The 17,186-nt window shown below is 47.9% G+C and overlaps 1 protein-coding gene across 3 annotated transcripts; it reads right to left on the minus strand.

The window, feature by feature from the left end:
* Positions 1 to 5,587: 5,587 nt before the first annotated feature.
* On the minus strand, positions 5,588 to 10,681 carry LOC120704875 (protein NDL1-like). Of its 3 annotated transcripts, none has more exons than XM_039989411.1 (11): positions 10,451 to 10,681; positions 7,466 to 7,565; positions 7,284 to 7,381; positions 7,069 to 7,157; positions 6,914 to 6,974; positions 6,752 to 6,838; positions 6,595 to 6,672; positions 6,457 to 6,513; positions 6,313 to 6,368; positions 6,093 to 6,228; positions 5,588 to 6,016 (listed from the first exon to the last, which is right to left on the minus strand). In XM_039989411.1, the coding sequence occupies exons 1-11, from the start codon at positions 10,511 to 10,513 to the stop codon at positions 5,795 to 5,797; spliced, it is 1,047 nt and encodes a 348-aa protein (XP_039845345.1). In that variant the 5' UTR covers positions 10,514 to 10,681; the 3' UTR covers positions 5,588 to 5,794. The 3 variants fall into 3 exon arrangements, with proteins under 3 accessions (XP_039845345.1, XP_039845347.1, XP_039845346.1); XM_039989413.1 differs by lacking the exon at positions 10,451 to 10,681 and adding an exon at positions 9,489 to 10,415; XM_039989412.1 differs by lacking the exon at positions 10,451 to 10,681 and adding an exon at positions 7,651 to 8,382.
* Between the last annotated feature and the right edge of the window lie 6,505 nt (positions 10,682 to 17,186).

The raw sequence follows: 17,186 nt of genomic DNA on the forward strand, positions 1-17,186 counted from the left end.
TGTTCACAAGTGGCCCCACATGCACTGTTTAGACTGTTCACAAGTGAGCCCCACACGCACTGTTCGCAAGTGGGCCCCACACGACACTGTTCAGTACTGTTCGTGAGGGTTTTTTTACCCTTTCCGATATAAGTCCGTCTTCTGTTTTTTTTTTTAAGAAAAAACTTCCCAATATTTGCTTTCTAATATTTAAAACATCAATTATCTAATATACACTTGAGACTTCCTAATATTTATAGCACCAGTTATCTAATATACACTTGAGACTAAAGTTCTAACAACATTTATTTATATGAACGATCCAGCATATAAAGGGGTAGCCTATGTGATACTTTTACATCAACTGACAATTTTAGATCGTTAAAAATATTTACCATTCAACTGACTGATTGTACTAAACCAAACTTAAAAAAATATATCATAGCATCTTATCTGTACTATACGATCTCATAAGTCCATGATGTCCATAAAAGACAATAATACCTATTATTACACACTACAAGTCTATTGTAAAATAAAAAATATACATTTATATACAACAAAATTAATTTCGTATTTCACAATAATATATTTTATTATATAATTTAAAACATCGTATTATCCTCTTTCGAGAACAGTAAAAAAAATATCACTTCGAGTTAGCAATTTCCTATATAGGCGCGCCTACCAAACTAGTATACATTCATCAAACTAGTAGGATGCACGCCCTCGTGGCAGAACAGTGGTGGGAAAAAATAACCACATTAAATTTTAGTCGTAAGAAGCATTTAAAAAAACTAGGAAAAATTACAAAGATGATGTTATTTTGAAGTCCAACTACACGTTTGCCCCTGTTTTTTTAACTTTGCATATTTGCCCATACTTTTAGTCTTCCAGTTGCATAGTTGCCCCTAAAACATGCAATTCGACCTCAAAACAGGGATAGTTTTGCAATAAAATATGGGCAACCAAGCAACTGGAATACTAAAAACAAGGCAAACATGCAAAGTTAAAAAACAGGGGCAAACGTGCAATTGGACCTCAAAACAAGGGCAGTTTTGCAAATGACCCAAAAAACTATATATAGTGAAAATAAGCAATGAGGTTTCAGCTGTGATGAAAATAAATATTCATATCACGTGTTTTCAAAAATCTACTGAATAAATATTTATATTTATAAATATCTAGTACCTTACAATTTTATACTTATACCAAAGATATACGTGCGTCAAGGATATACTTTCAAATTAAAAATCTAGTAGATGAAAATTTTAGCCTAAGCGCAATTCAACCACATAAGACCACAAGTAAAGTTACATGTACAAACTGCTCGAAAACATATCATGACTGATAAGTACAAACTGAAACATATATACATGATGTGTTGGTCGCTTAAATAAGGTCACAAGTATAAACCAGAATAGGGGACTTAAATACAAACCAGAATATAAATAGATATTGTGGTTTTTGTTGAAGGAATATTATATAGGATTGTAGATAAAAAAATTCCAATAGATGAAAATTTTAGCCTAAGTGCAATTCAACCACATAAGACCACAAGTAAAGTTACGAGTACAAACCGCTCAAAAACATATCATGACTAATAAGTACAAACTGAAACATATATACATGATGTGTTGTCGCTTAAATAAGGTCACAAGTGTAAACCAGAACACAGGGTCACAAATACAAACTAGAATATAAATAGAAGGAAAAAGTCTAAATTACTCCCTGAACTATACCCAAAGTCTGGATAACCCTCTAAACTATAACTTGGTTTAATTTACCCCCTAAACTATGCAATTTCGTCCATTATACTCCATAATGCAATTTTAGCGCCAATGTCATGTATAATAAAGCGTCAATGTTTCAAAGTTCATTTTAGCGAAGTCGATGTTTGATGTCCTATAATTGCGAAGCACATTGTTTGGTGTCCTATAATTGCAATTTTCTGATTCCAAACAACATGTGACATAAGCAAAATGTAGAATTCAGATTCATGTAAAATTCCTTAGGAAATCCTCCAATCCAAACAGGGCCTAATAATGCTAGCAGCAAATTCATGAATTCACCATCCACCTCGGTTCATCTCTAGATTCGCCCCCGTGCTGGGGGTTCCAATCCTCAACCATCCGATTATTTTCTCAGTCCCTATTCTTTACTCACCTCATTGGCAGATCAAGAGCCTCCCCTCTTCTTTACTCAGCACCATGGTAGATCAAGAGACTACCACAGCTGATGGCACTAATGGCATTAGTCCCCCATCAATCATCCACGTTCCCACTCCTTCGTGTCTTGACGTACATGCTCTTGACTACCAACATTTAAAGGCACAAAAATGCCGGGGATTCTATTCATCGCGCGCGTGAGTTGGACGCGACGCGTCGCAGAAGAGGCGCTGCAGCGCTGCAGGTGGGCTCGCGCGGCACTATGCTTCTTCTTCCTCTCGATCTCGCGATGGTGATGGCCGCGGGGTCGGGGGAGGGCGGTGGCCGGGGTCCGGGGGTGGTGGGTGGGGGGAGCGGCCGCCGGCGAGGTCGCTGGCGGCCGGGGTGGTGGCGGGCGACAGCGGCCTCTAGGTTTCGGCCTGATACGGGTCCGGGGCTGCCCCATGGCCTCCGGCTATAGAAGAGGAGGGGGCCGGGGGCGGCGGTGGCGGTTCGGCCGGCGGAGGGCAAGGCGGCGCGGGAGCGCCGGCGGCCGGCCGAGACCTGACAACCGGTGGGCGGTGGGTGGCGAGCGGCGGCGAGAGCGAGAGAAGGTGGCGGCAGTGGTGGATGGACGGCACGGCGGCGAGATTGGTTAGCGTGGTGGTGGTGGTGGAGGGCGGCGGAGCCGGGGGAGGCGGTCGACGGCGGGGGCGGGGGCGCTTGGCCTCTGCAATGGGAGGAAATCCAATCTCAGAGAGCGATGAATAGACACCCCCCAAAAATGCCCTCTTTCCCACTCACGTCATTTGTCTCCTGGGTGCCTTCCATGGAGAACGAATCAAATAGTCAGCCACCACATCTCTCCATCTTCTCATCCATTCCAATTTTCAGTAAAGCCACAGGCTGTAGCTACTAAGAATTATAGTAGTATATAATTACTGAGTATTTCTCTGTTCTCCTAGCACATGCGTCTAAGATTAGCCTCCGGACCCTTTCATCATTTTCTAATTCTCCAATGGCCTTGATGATGGGATTGACGGATGCTCGCTTGGTCGATTCACTAGGCATGCAGAAGCACGATCTACCGCATTGAGGTAGTTCCTTATACCCAGGTTATCCATCTAAATATTCCTATGACAGTTCTTTCCAATGTATGTACTTCTTCATCTATCCTTATTGTAATTTTGGCAGGGGATTTTTTTTAATCACCTGATGACCCTCCTTATGTCGCTGCAGCTACAAAAAACCATTATTTGCCTGAAATTCTTATTTTTTGAATTGGCAAGTTGTAGCTCTTGAGCACGAGAACCAACTCTCTTTTTCTAGGCCATACTGAAAAACCAAAAGAAGGTAGAATTACATAAAGTTAGGAATTTCATATGATAGCATTTAATAGACCTTTTACTTATATTTTCTTTACATCCAGTGCCTGATTTATTAGCATGCCTCTCTGTAGTGAACAACTTTAAGGTTTCACATGAATTCCAATTATTTTGTCACTGTTTTTTTTCTATGTTCAACATAGTACTAAGAGATCCATCTTTCACTTCTTGACATGTATGCACGGCTCTCTTTATATTTGTGTACTTACTTAACAATTGTTCCAGCATTTATTTGAAATGATCCAATTATTCCCGCAGCCACACGCTGGGAATTCACCTAGTTTAAGAGAAAACAAAACACATTTGGTGCTCCAATAAATGCAATGGTCATTATGGCAACATATATGGATATATAATTCGAAGTGTTAGTATGATGCAATCTTTATATCCATTATTTATTTAAAATAGATTCAGTTCATATAATCTTCTGCTAGGCAGCCGCCTCGAAACCTAGCCACTTTATTTGCTAAAAATGTAAAGTTAAGTTTTTAGGCATTGGTCTACGACCATCTAACTCATGTCTAACCCTTAGGATAAAATTAGTACAATTTTACATACAAGTGTGGAATGGGAGATTTGAGACTTTACTTAGACACCATGCATCTCGTCTTTCAAAAAATTGTAAAACTAGCTAGGCAACTTACCGTGGCAAATTAGTCTCATAGGCATACATACACATGTAACACCATGAGTTATGATTATGCGAATGGCATCCAAACAATGCGACCTGGTATCATTATACATGCGTGTTCTATGAGCCTATACTAGTGCCTCCATAAAACTTATATGCATTAGGGGCCCTTTGTAAAATAGTATAAAATTTTCCTCAGAGATGCTACACCCGCATTCTTCATAACTGACATTTTTCATTACTATAAACTATAGGCACGTGTAATAGGGAAAATAGTTTAAGGATAGGAGGGCTCTAAATCTATCAACTCGTGACTTCTGAACCACATGGTGCGTGAGTATTTTTCAATTTCAAATCCTGCTCGTAGTATACGAAGTGCTTTTCACTGTGACAACGCAAAGACAGTCGATGTGTTCCAAATAATTCACTTACTTATAAGCTAAAAAGTAAAAAAAGTGGCTTAATTTGCCAAACAATCCTAACTTATAAGTTACCTCAACTTATAAGTTTTAAGCAGATCTACCCAGCTTAAAACTTATAAATCCCTCTTTTCTGCGTGGGGTCTACATTTTTTAAGTCACTTAACAACCAAACATCCCTAACTTATAAGTCACTGGTAGTCACCTGACTTATAAATATGTGACTTATTTGGAACCAAACATGATTTAAATAGCTAAGAGCTGCACTGTCAAGCAAGTTTTGCATCGCTTGGGTTGCATGAAAATCACCAAATCTGACAAAGGATATACACATCACCCACGAGTTGGATAATTGAGGACGAGCAGCAACATGACAAAACCAGTTCAGCATTCTTCGAACCAACTTGCATCTGATCTGCTGCACGCATCGGATATTTCAGGTGGCAACATCATAGGTCTTGGAATCCTTGGAGGCTGAAGCTCATGCCCTCCTTCTTGGTGCCAGACTGGCTGCTGCTCTGAACTTGCAGGTTGCTACACTGCACACCGACAACCAGGTCGTAGCCTCGGCTGCCCAAACAAGATCATGCCGCCTACAACCTGGACACTGGTTGCTTCGGCCTGTTCTTGCAGAATCAAGATTAGAAGAGAAGCAAATAGGGTTGCAGACAATCTTGCTAAGCGAGCTAGACATGCTACCATTCCAGATACTTGTCTCTTTTTTTGCCAGGCTTTAGCACATGTCCCATCGTGTAATGTGAAGGAAGTTCTGGATCACTTTGAGTGGGACATCTTCTCCCCAATATCTGTACTTTGTTTGAGTTAATGCAAAAAACCATTTTCAAAAAAAAAAAATGCACCACCAGCAATATAATAGAGAACCACCAACACTGGAGGGTCCTGCAACAACGCCCTGAGGTCTGAATATCATTTAGGAGGCTGAAATGGTTCATCAGTCTAGCTCACACGCTGATGAAAAGGAAACCATGGCACTGACGAAAGCGAAGACCCAACTTTTGGCAACAATTCATCTCCCCTTATTATTCTCTTTCTTCAACGAATAATCTGTGAAAATTTACAGCTGTTTAAGGCTACCAATCAATGGAATTGAACCCCCCACCCAACCCTCAACGACCTAACTCTTGGCTATGTACATCATGATAACAACAGCTATGTCATTCCACCACAAAAAAAAAAAGAAATACACATCAGTTCCTACATCTTCTCATGTTCCTACGATTTGAGGTTGGCTCGAGTCTTGATTGGCTTTAGCTTCATTCCCATGCTCTCGGGGGAGAGGAGCTCCGGCGATACGCAGAACAGGTTCAGAGGGCTGCGAGGGCTACAGTTTATCTGGCTTGGCCTGTACAAGCCGTATCCCATGAGGAAGTATTCCATTGGTATAAGCATTGCATGTGGCTGTTCCTCGGTCACAACTGACCCGCAAGCTTGTACCTGTAAAGATACCAAACTTGGAATGTAACCCCCAAAATCAATGTGCGGAGACGTTAATGTGCGGGCAAATAGATACCTCCACAAGAGCACTATATCGGCTATCAAGCTTTGCAGTCATGTGAACAGCCTCAGCATGGAACTGGGAATTCTCACCAACAAAAATAAGAGTTCTGCACTGCAGCTGCTTCAGGTTTTCTGTCAAGTCTTTTCTCCTGTATAAATCATGGCAAGATATTTATTGTACATATCCAGGTATGAGTTCATCATATAAGAATTGGACAAGGAAATTGACATACTCATTGATAGTCTGAATAAACCGCCACACGTTCATGCCTTGCCGTTGATCTAGAAACTTCATGAATTAAAAGAGAGTTAAGCACCATAAATTTAAACAAATACATGGCAATTGATAATGGAGGATGAAAAGTCATAGGGCATACACTTCTACAAGCTTGCACAATATCTGATTCAGGTTCATTAGAGCATCCACGTACTCCCTGTGGAGAAAATTCAAACAAAAAGGTTCAACAGACAGCTACGCAAATATCACATGACATAACCTAAGGTCACTATATTACCTTGCCGAAGTAGCGCTGCAACAAAATATCCTTCACCACATTGCACATGCCATAATAATATAACAAATTTGACATAACCTGAAAAAATAGATCTATCAGCACAACATTATTATTCTGCAGGGAAAAGGTCTTTTTGAAGCTAAAATTGAATAGCTACCTTATTATAAAACCACTCTGACCATGAGGGAGTTTTACATAGAGGTGAAACAAGGATAAGTCCTAGTACTCGCTCTCTGTACTTGGTCTGCAATAAAGAACAAAATTACTAAGCATTTGTGCAAGCAGCATATAAGCCAATAGCTTGGAAGAAAATACATACTGCAAATAGAGTAAGAATGTATGCGCCCGCAGTGACACCTAAACACATAACAGAATCCAATCTGTAAAATAAAAAAAGGAAAAGAAGTTACTTCACAAATCTCAAGAAAATCTCCAAGCACTACCACTTTATCAAAGAATATGAGAAGGCCTTACCCAAAGAAATCAAGTACATCTGCGACTTGATCCGCTAAGTCATCAACAGATGCCACCGGTGTGCTCGGCAAAATCGAAGCAGCTCCTAACTGCATGATTTCCCAAAGTATAGTAAACCATGCAATCATGAAAAAATTCTTCCAAAATTGCCAGATGCATCGTGCCAAGATAAATGAAAAAACAATACATTCACGGTAACAGCAAGTTCCACTGACCTCATGTCCTGGGGGGCTGATATGGTAAATGCAAAAATTATGAAGCAGCAATGAAGCTGCTTCAGGACAGAAGAGCAGTCCTTGGAAACAAGACATATCTGATCAACAATAGTGGACTTCAGTCACATTACAACAGAATTCTTAAATAATCCAACATAAGTTAAGCATGTTATAAAACTTACGGTTCAGGGCAAGATCTGGATAGGTAATAAGAGCAGGCTTATCATGGTCACCATATATGGCAACAGATACAGATCCATGGTTTGTTTGTATATGATGTTCCTGAAGGAATCAAGAGGAAAGTGTAAATACTAGGAGAAAATATGGCAAGAACAAAATTATTAAACCACAAAGTTGTAGTTCACACCAGATAATAAAATCCATGTGCACGTCCTGCAATTAAATCTATGATTCTACGAAGGAGTATACCAGAACTGAAGCAAAGTCTGTGAATCAGAACCAAAGTTCATTTGTTTCCTATGCGTTTACCCTAAAAGCTTGCAGAGTGCTGATAAAGAAAAGCGTAAAAGCTCCACTAAAACATGACATGCTGCAGTGATGCTTCCTAGACCACATCTCCTAGGGACAAGAAAAAAGGGGGAGCTAGCACTAAGTACCAACAGGAAGTGATTCCTCCACCAACAGTGGCGTACCTAGGATTTCACAGAGGGTATGCCGCAATATTTTTTCCACTTCCAATTCGGTATAATCCATATATAAGTCGGTAATAGAATTTAAATTTCACCGAAAAATTCGGTACAAAGAATAAAAATTACATTCCAAGTTTTAAATTCAAGAGTTAAATACCGATGTTAAGACAAATAGTTCAAACATACTAATTCAAATGAATAAAAGAAGCTACTTCTTGTCTGGTCTACGATTTCTAAACTTCATAAAAGTCTCGATTATGTCATTTTCATCCACCTCAAAGAAAATATCCCGCTTAATGAATGTGACAAGACAATCATAAAAAAAAGAGCATCACTCATTCTATTCCTATATCCTACACTAATTTGCAATTGTCCAATTGTTCAATCTCTATAAAAAATTAGCGAGCTACGGTTAGAGTTTCACAAATTTCATACTAGAGGATGTGTTTGTGAGGCAATGGAGCTGCCGAGCTAGCGGGAGAGGGCCGAGGCACCGTTGGTCGGCGGATGCATGCGGCACAGCTAGGTCTGCAGCAGCCAGCAGCCCACCGCCCACTGGCCGCGCGCAGCGCGCCAAACGGCGGCAGATGCTCAAGTCCAGACAGAGCCGCTCAGCTGCCCCACGGACGTGCCGACGCGGAGTCACGCCGTCAAGCTGCTCCGCTGCTATGCCTGTGTGAGGGTGCAGCCACGACCAACGACTGATTTGGGTCTTTGATGATTGAGAGTTTTTTATTAAGCAGGGCTCGATATTTTAGGTATGCCGGGGCATATTCGGCCCACCCACTGGGTCCGCCCCTGTCCACCAAGCAAATAGCTAAAAACAATACTTATCAAGAAAAGCACATGCTAGGACAACATTATTAGCTGTTCTTTTCCATCGAAGGAAGGATATGCATGTCGAGAAGTGGTTGTGAAGTAATGATTCAACAACGCCACACCCATCCAATTTTGATGCATAACAATAACCTATAATGAAAGAGATTAGTACACTAAATTAGCCATTTTTCCTAATAACAGAGCTAAAAAGATTTTCAGGTAACCCTGAGTGCAACTTCAACCCAAACCATTGGATCATAATCCTATAGTTATCATGTTTTGGCCTGGCCGCCCTGGGCAGTTGTTTGGGAGAAAGTCCAGTTGGCAGAGAAGAGAAGGCATCTGCTATGGACATATCTATGTGTGTGGAATGAAACCAAGTTTTAGATTTGTCTGCTCAGTGCACTAGTCACTAATCCAGAATTGGGTATAGGAAAAACTTAGCTAACCATAAATTTAGTATCCCTAGCCAACCATATAGATTTTCTTAGACAACCTTTTGGCCCCTCTGCACTAACCTAGTTTCTTTCCCAAGTCCCTTTCTACTGATTTTGTCGAGAATTATTTCTGTACAAGCAAAGGATGAGTAGTTCATCATAAAATATTGACATCACAGTTTTATAGCTATATGGAAGATCAAATTCAACTGCATTAGATTTCACAGACCATGTATAAACTCTGCATCCCCCAATCAACAAATAATGTTCGAGTAGCATCCATACAGAAAACAGGGTACCTTAAATCCATTAGACCTTGTTTCCACTCAATTTGCAGACATGCCTAGAGGCCAGAGCTTAAGTTGCTTCAAGAAAGCGATGGGATATTTAGTGGAAGTTTGTGCTCGAAAGCCCAACTAAAGAATCGGAGATAACATGATTGGTTATAGAGAAATAAAAGGGGCATTGGGACACCCAAGCTACACCCCAAAAGCATCAAGATCACATCTTTATGGTTTCTTTTCTTCTGGCGATAAGCACGGACATAGCAGGCAACTGATTACTCAAATCGAATCAGCAAGGTACACAAAATCATGTAGGAGTGTAGGACCACATGACTAAACGAGGACCATATACCAGAGAAAAGAAATCAGCATGGGCAAAGGCAGGTAGAGGCCAACACCCACTTGAGGACGCAACCCAAAAAATTTCACCTCACCGATGCTACACGACGGCTGCCAATTCAGCATACACCGAGGCGCATGAAGCAAGTGACAGGCTAGTGGTAGCAAACAACAATACGGATGTGGGGAAGGGGCAGCGCAAAGAGGGCAAAGCAGGAAGGACCGCCAAATTTAATTTAGAAGCAAGTCCGCCCCAAAATTATAATTTAGGTGGTCGAACTCATGCATGGTCCAACTTCAAATTCAATCTACAATATACCACAAACCTGATTCGATAAATCCTACAAGAAAACAAGGCTTGAATCTGAAACCCATACTACAATGCACCCAGAACAAGCAAGCTCAGCTAGTAGGGAGGAAATTCAAGAAACGCAGCTTCCATTGGAACCGCTAACCCTACCACGCAAGGAACTACATCAAAGCGAAACTAAACCCCAAGATTACCAACTTGGCTTCTTCCGGCCATCCAATCCAAACCTCTCAATCCGCGCACCCCAACCGTGTCCTCCCCCTCACGGAGAGCAGAAATCAACTATAGCAGGGAAGAAAGGAATGGGAGGTAGAAGGGATGCCCGAACCTTGCCGCCGAAGGAGATGCGCTCGACGTCCACTGACAGGACGGAGCCGCCGGAGTCGCCCATCCCCGCCGCCGCCGCCGCAGCCGCCGACCGCACGGGCGCTGCTGTCGAGGTGACGTGGCCCCGCCTCCCTCTTCCCCACTCCTGTTGCCTCTGGTTTCACCTACCACCACCCCTTCCTCTCTCCAGGATGCTCCGGCCGCCGCTGGCTTGCTTCCCCACCTGCGCATCTTGTAGGCGTTCTTGGCCTTCGCTTATAAACCGAGCGTCCTCTGCGGTGCAGCATTTTGGGCTTTTAGTCCCTGGGAGTTTCCGGTTATTACGATCCGGTCCAGCTTACGCGGAAAGAGCAGACCGACAAGTCAAAGAGTCCATTGGATATCCACGGCTGGTCAAGAGCACAATTCTCGGTGTACACTGTACACTGCTTTGAGTAGCACATACTGCATTTTTTTAGGGCCCGATCTTTATCTTGCTTTTATCAACAGCGTTTTAATTTCTTGTGTGGCTAAATATTTATTTGGTGATATGTAATTGCATACTTGTATTGTACAAGAGGGTTATCAATGCATTTAAATGGTAGCCCTAATTTTACATAAATATTTAGGGTACCTTTGGCAAAGCTCTTAGAGTTGATTCTCTGCTAAATCAAATAGAAGATCTGTCAAACAATTTTTTTAGAGAGAAGTGATCTCTGCTGATTTTAGTGATTATGTGAAATGACTAAGAGGCTGAGAACTGGAAAATAACTTCTTCTAATTTTGTGAAGTGATTCTTCATCCTCATTTTAAAAGTTTGTGCTAAAAATCACTTTCGGCCACATAATCATTTCTCTCAAAAAATTAGCTCCCGTAGAGAATGGATCTCTACAATCAGAATCACTTCATTTAAATTGTAGCCCTGCAGACCAGTGAGGCGAGTCTTTTGTTTTTCCTACTTTGCAACTTGAAGCACATGGCAAAAATTTCGGCCGTCGAATGGCTCGTTGTTATCTGTTAGCATTAGTAATCATTAGGATACCTACCTGTCGGGTACCACGATTAGAGGCACCCTAATCGGGGTACTAAGATCACTTTAAAAACACAAACACCTGTTAAGGCAACTGGGCCCACGAAGGCACACGGCCTGCTTCCCATCCGGAAGAAAGGAAAGGACTCAAAGAAGCCCAGCATGCGGCCCATTCGCATCCCCCTCGGACCCGCGAAAACGATCTCCGCCGCGCTCGAGGGTCCCTCTCGGGCCCGCCGGACAATCTCCGTCTCGCTCGAGGGCCCCCCTCGGGACCCTCGACCGCGCAACACACCTCCGCCTCGCTCGAGGGTAGCGGATCTACCCTCGAGCGGGTGACTCATCTCCGCCTCGCTCGAGGCCGTCTCTCGGCACAAGGGACAAATAACCCCGCCGCCCAACCGCTCGCCGTACGAAAGCATTGAAGGCCAGCCACTCCGCCACGGCACCAAGGGCGGGCGGCGTCAGACTGCCACTTCCACAGTGGATGTGACCGACGTCCCATCCGCTGACTCCGGTCACCATTCCGCCATCCCAGTTGCTATAGCAACACTGTGGGACCAGTGATACGGGACAAGACAGGCCCGGCACTGCTCACGTACCATTCTGCCGACACCGACCATCCGGACTCACCTCCCCGCTGGGGAAGGGGTCGGCGATGTCACGTGTCCTTTCGAGAGGGGCGCTCAGCACGCACGGGCGGGGCCCCGGACCTCCCCCCTTGTGGAATCCGGGACCTCCGCGCGTCCCCCGGACCTACTAGTGTGCACGCTCGCACACCGACCAAGGGGTCCAGGGCCGCCACGCGCCCCGCTACCACTACCACTGGTGCATGCAGGACCCTAATCCGTAGGGCCCACCAAATGCCACCGCGCTGTATATCGGAGACCATACATCAGCGACGACCACGCCGCCTACAGGGACACTGCAGGACAACCGGCGCGATCCTCGCAGAACCAAGGACGAAATCCAGGACGACAGCGACGCGCGCCGCCTTCCCACAGTGTACTTCCTACAGTATCCAACCACTGTACCCCGCGATTCAGGGGAAAACGACGACTTCTATGCCCCCACTCATGTACCCCGCCCCTCCTTGTGACTATAAAAGGAGGGGGCGGGCTTCCTTTAGCCAGGGGCGGCTGGCTGGTTAGTCTCTCTCTCTGGCTTCTCTTTTCCAAGAGGACGTTCAGTGACTACTGAGCACTCATCTGAGCCGACTCCACTTCTAGCAGAGACTTGTGGGCTTTCCTCCCTCTCTCGCCTTGCTTGTACCCCTTGCTACAAGCACTCCGGGTGCAAGATAATACAGTGCCCTCGCACACCCCCTTTGCTGGACGTATGGCCCCGCGGCCGGAACTAGGATAAACCGCGCGTTACTGTGTTGTCTCTTGCATCATCATCTGGGACGAGGAAGCACGCCGCATTTACTAGTTGGGATCCGGGCCCACTGGGTCGGGACACCGACAGTTGGCGCGCCAGGTAGGGGACACGGCGTGACATTTTTCTCTCTTTTTCCCATTTGATCTCCAGGGATGGCGGGCAGATCCAACCCATACCCCATGGGCGTTTTTGATCCGTTTCCAGCGGGACGCGTGATCTCGTTTGGGAGTCTCGAGTTTAGGGCAACCGTCAACGGTTACCTCATGCAGCTCCTCTCGCCCGGATGCAACCCCGTCACCCCGACTTCACCAGCCCGGCGCAACAGGCGCTCGGGCCAACGTTCGCGACAGGCGCGGGCGGAGCGGCGTCGCGCGGCACGCCACAACTCCCCCGCGTGGGTCGAGGCTGGCATGTCGCTGCTCAGCATCACGACTAGCGGGGCCACCGCCTCGTCATCACGTACCTCGGCGTCATCTGCGCCGACATCGTCACCTGCTGCGGCACTAGTGCCTCCTAGGGGGGGCTCGACTTCGGCGTCGCCCTTCCCCTTTGGGATGCGCAACGCTGCCGCCCACGCCTCATCAACCAGCGCTAACTTCATCGAGCATGAGGATCTGCCGGGTCATCATCTTCTGTCGATCCATAGCCTCATCGCGTCGTCTTCTGACGAATCCTACCCCGAGACGGCGAGCTCGATCGCCGACGACGTCAGCTTCTTCATGAAGAACTTTACGGCCGAGAAGGCCGAGGACTACTCCAGGGTCCGCGACCTCGACGCTCTCCGCACGTTCCAGCTGGCGACAGCTTACTGCCTCACCTGCTTCGAAGACTCCAGCGAGGGGGATTTTGATCCTTCCCGAGAGTGCTTCATGGCGGACCTCGCGGACGAGCAAAACGACAACGCCCCGAGCAACCACGAGGACGGCGGGGCGGACGCGCAGGCAAACCCACTGGTAGTACCGCTTGCTTCCCCTTCTTCGTCAAGCTCGGCGGCGCGACAAGCTCAGCTGGCACAGCTCAATGAGCTTCAAGCCAAGCTCGACGAGCAGCGTCAACAAACCCAGGAGCTGCGCGCCGCACTCGAGCAGCAGCGTACCGCGCGTGGTGCACACGCCCAGGCGGCGGGACTTGTTGCACGGGAGCGCATCCTGGCCGACCACAACGTCGACAAATCTCCGGAGCTGAAGTCGGCGGGCGAGAAGCTCGTCGCTACGGCTTACCTACTCCAAGCTATGCCCGAGCCATCGACACCTTCGGGCCGCAACCTGCGCCACGAGGCACAGGAGCTCATCGAGCAAGCTGCCGTGCAGCAGGCCGAGTTCTGCGTCTCGTATGCGCTCGAAGGCCCCGAGCAGCGTGATGGGACTGCGCATCAGGACCGCGAGGTTTCTGTGCACACACCCCCAGTGGGGAAGGGCAAGGCAGCCGTAGCGCCCGGTGCGAAGGCGCCCTCGGTGCATGAGCGCATCGGGAGAGTTCCCGTAAGGGAGCGAATCCGTGACACTCGCGGGCACGCTGGTGACGGCGACGCCCGCAACGTCATCGACGGCAGGAGGTACACCCCTCGACGGGGTGGACGCTTTGACCCTGAGCACGATAGGGGTGAGTCACCGGAGCCTCCGGGCACCCGGGTGTTCAGCCGGGAGATTCGAACTGCATCTTTTCCCCCGCGCTTTCGACAACCCAACACCCTCGTCAAATACTCGGGCGAGACTGATCCTACAGTCTGGCTCAATGACTACCGCCTAGCGTGCCAGCTAGGCGGCGCGACGGAGGACGCGGTCATCATCCGCAACCTTCCCCTTCATCTTGCTGACGCCACACGAACGTGGCTCGAGCACCTGCCTGCGGATCAGATCCACAACTAGGCTGACTTGGTCCACATCTTCGTGGGCAATTTCCAGGGCACGTACGTGCTCCCTGGGAACTCCTGGGATCTCAAAGGGTGTCGCCAGAAGCCCCGCGAGTCCCTGCGTGACTACGTGCGACGCTTCTCCAAGCAATGCACCGAGCTCCCTAGCGTCACCCACGTCGAGGTCATCAACGCTTTCCTCGAGGGTACGACCTGCAGGAACCTGGTGCATGAGCTCGCAAGAAGCCGACCCGTCAACACCAATGAGCTGTTCGACGCTGACACCAACTACGCCGCCGGCGAGGAGGCCGTTGGTGCCATCTTCGACAACAAATTGAGCAAGCGCAAGGACGATGCGCCCGCGGAGGGCAGCAACGCCAAGCCCAACGCCCCGCCAAGAAACAGAAGCGGGGGAGGAAGGGAAAGAAGCCGGTCCCACCGAACCAGCGTGGGTCGGGGCAGGCAGAGGACTCCGAGGAGGCCTTCGCCGCCGCCCCAGACCGCAAAGGACCTCGAGGCCCCCCTCGAGGCAGTGGTGGCCAATTCGACGACATGCTCAAGAAGCCGTGCCCTTACCACAAGGGCCCGGTCAATCATACCCTCGAGCAATGCGAAATGCTCAAGAAATACTACAACCGCGTCGCACATCGCGACGAGGACAAGAAGAAGGATGCTGGCGACAAAGGTGGAGATGACGAGTTCCCCCCAGTGGAGAACACCTTCTTCATCTTTGGAGGAGCAACGACGAATATGACTTCTCGACAGCGCAAGCATGAGCGACGCGAAGTCTTTTCCGTCACCAAAGCCACGCCATCCTACCTCGACTGGTCAAAGGATACCATCACCTTTGGCCGCGAGGACCACCCCGACTACGTCCCGCATCCGGGGCGGTATCCGCTCGTTGTCGACCCCATCATCGGCAACACTCGCTTCTACAAGGTGCTCATGGACAGAGGCAGCAACCTCAACATCATGTACGCCCCTACCTTGGAGCTCATGGGGATCGGACTGGACAAGCTTCGCCCTAGCAAGTCGCCATTCCACGGCGTCGCGCCGGGGAAGCGAGTCCAACCCCTCGGCCAGATCGATCTGCCTGTGTGCTTCGGCACAGCAGCCAACTTCCGCAAGGAGGTACTCACTTTCGAGGTGGTGGGGTTTCGAGGATCCTACCATGCCATCCTGGGCCGTCCTTGTTACGCCAAGTTCATGGCCGTCCCCAACTACACCTACCTCAAGCTCAAGATGCCGGGTCCAAAGGGCATGATCCCCATCGGCTCTTCGTTCGAGCACGCCTACGAGTGCGACGTTGAGTGCGTTGAGTGCGCGGAGGCTCAAGCGGAGGACGAGGCCCTCGCAGCCACCCTCGACAAAATGGCAAGCGAGGCCTTGGACTCCACGCACCGACACGCCGGGAGCTTCGAACCCGCCGAGGGTATCAAGAAGGTGCCCCTCGATCCGAACCACTCCGACGACAAGGCGTTGCAGATCAGCGCCAACCTCGACGGCAAATAGGAAGTGGTGCTCGTCGATTTCCTCCACGCCAACGCAGACATCTTTGCGTGGAGCCCCTTGGACATGCCTGGCATACCGAGGGAGGTCGCCGAGCACTCCCTTGATGTCCGACCCAACTCCAAGCCGGTGAAGCAGCGCCTGCGACGCTTCGACGAGCTCAAGCGCCGGGCGATCGGCGAGGAGTTGCAGAAACTTCTAGCGGCTGGATTCATCAAAGAGGTATTCCATCCCGAGTGGCTAGCTAATCCAGTATTAGTTAAGAAAAAGAGTGGAAGCTGGAGGATGTGTGTAGATTACACTAGTTTAAATAAGACCTGTCCGAAGGTTCCCTTTCCTTTGCCTCGAATTGATTAGATTGTAGATACTACTGCGGGATGTGAACTCCTATCCTTTCTTGATGCCTATTCCGGTTACCACCAAATCAAGATGAAAGAGTCCGACCAGCTCGCGACTTCTTTTATCACACCCTTCGGCATGTACTGCTACGTTACGATGCCCTTTGGCCTCAGAAACGCCGGAGCCACATACCAGCGGTGTATGCTCCACGTTTTCGGAGACCATCTCGGGCGGAGCGTAGAGGCATATGTCGATGATATCGTTGTAAAATCCAGGAAGGCGGACGACCTGGTTGCCGATCTCAAAATCGCGTTCGATTGCCTACGGGCCAAAGGGGTGAAACTCAACCCCGAAAAGTGCGTGTTCGGGGTGCCTCGAGGCATGCTCTTGGGCTTCATTGTCTCCCAGCGGGGCCTCGAACCCAACCCTGACAAAGTCTCGGCCATCACTTGGATGGGACCAATCCGAGACCTAAAGGGGGTACAGAGGGTCATGGGATGACTAGCATCCCTTAGCCGTTTCATCTCGCGTCTCGGCGAGAAAGGCTTACCCCTGTATCGACTCTTGAGGAAAACCGAGCGCTTCACGTGGACCCCCGAAGCCCAAGAAGCCCTCGAAAGGCTGAAGGCGTCGCTCACTCGCGCCCCC

Source organism: Panicum virgatum, chromosome 4K (assembly GCF_016808335.1).
Source record: "Panicum virgatum strain AP13 chromosome 4K, P.virgatum_v5, whole genome shotgun sequence".
Lineage (NCBI taxonomy): Eukaryota > Viridiplantae > Streptophyta > Magnoliopsida > Poales > Poaceae > Panicum > Panicum virgatum.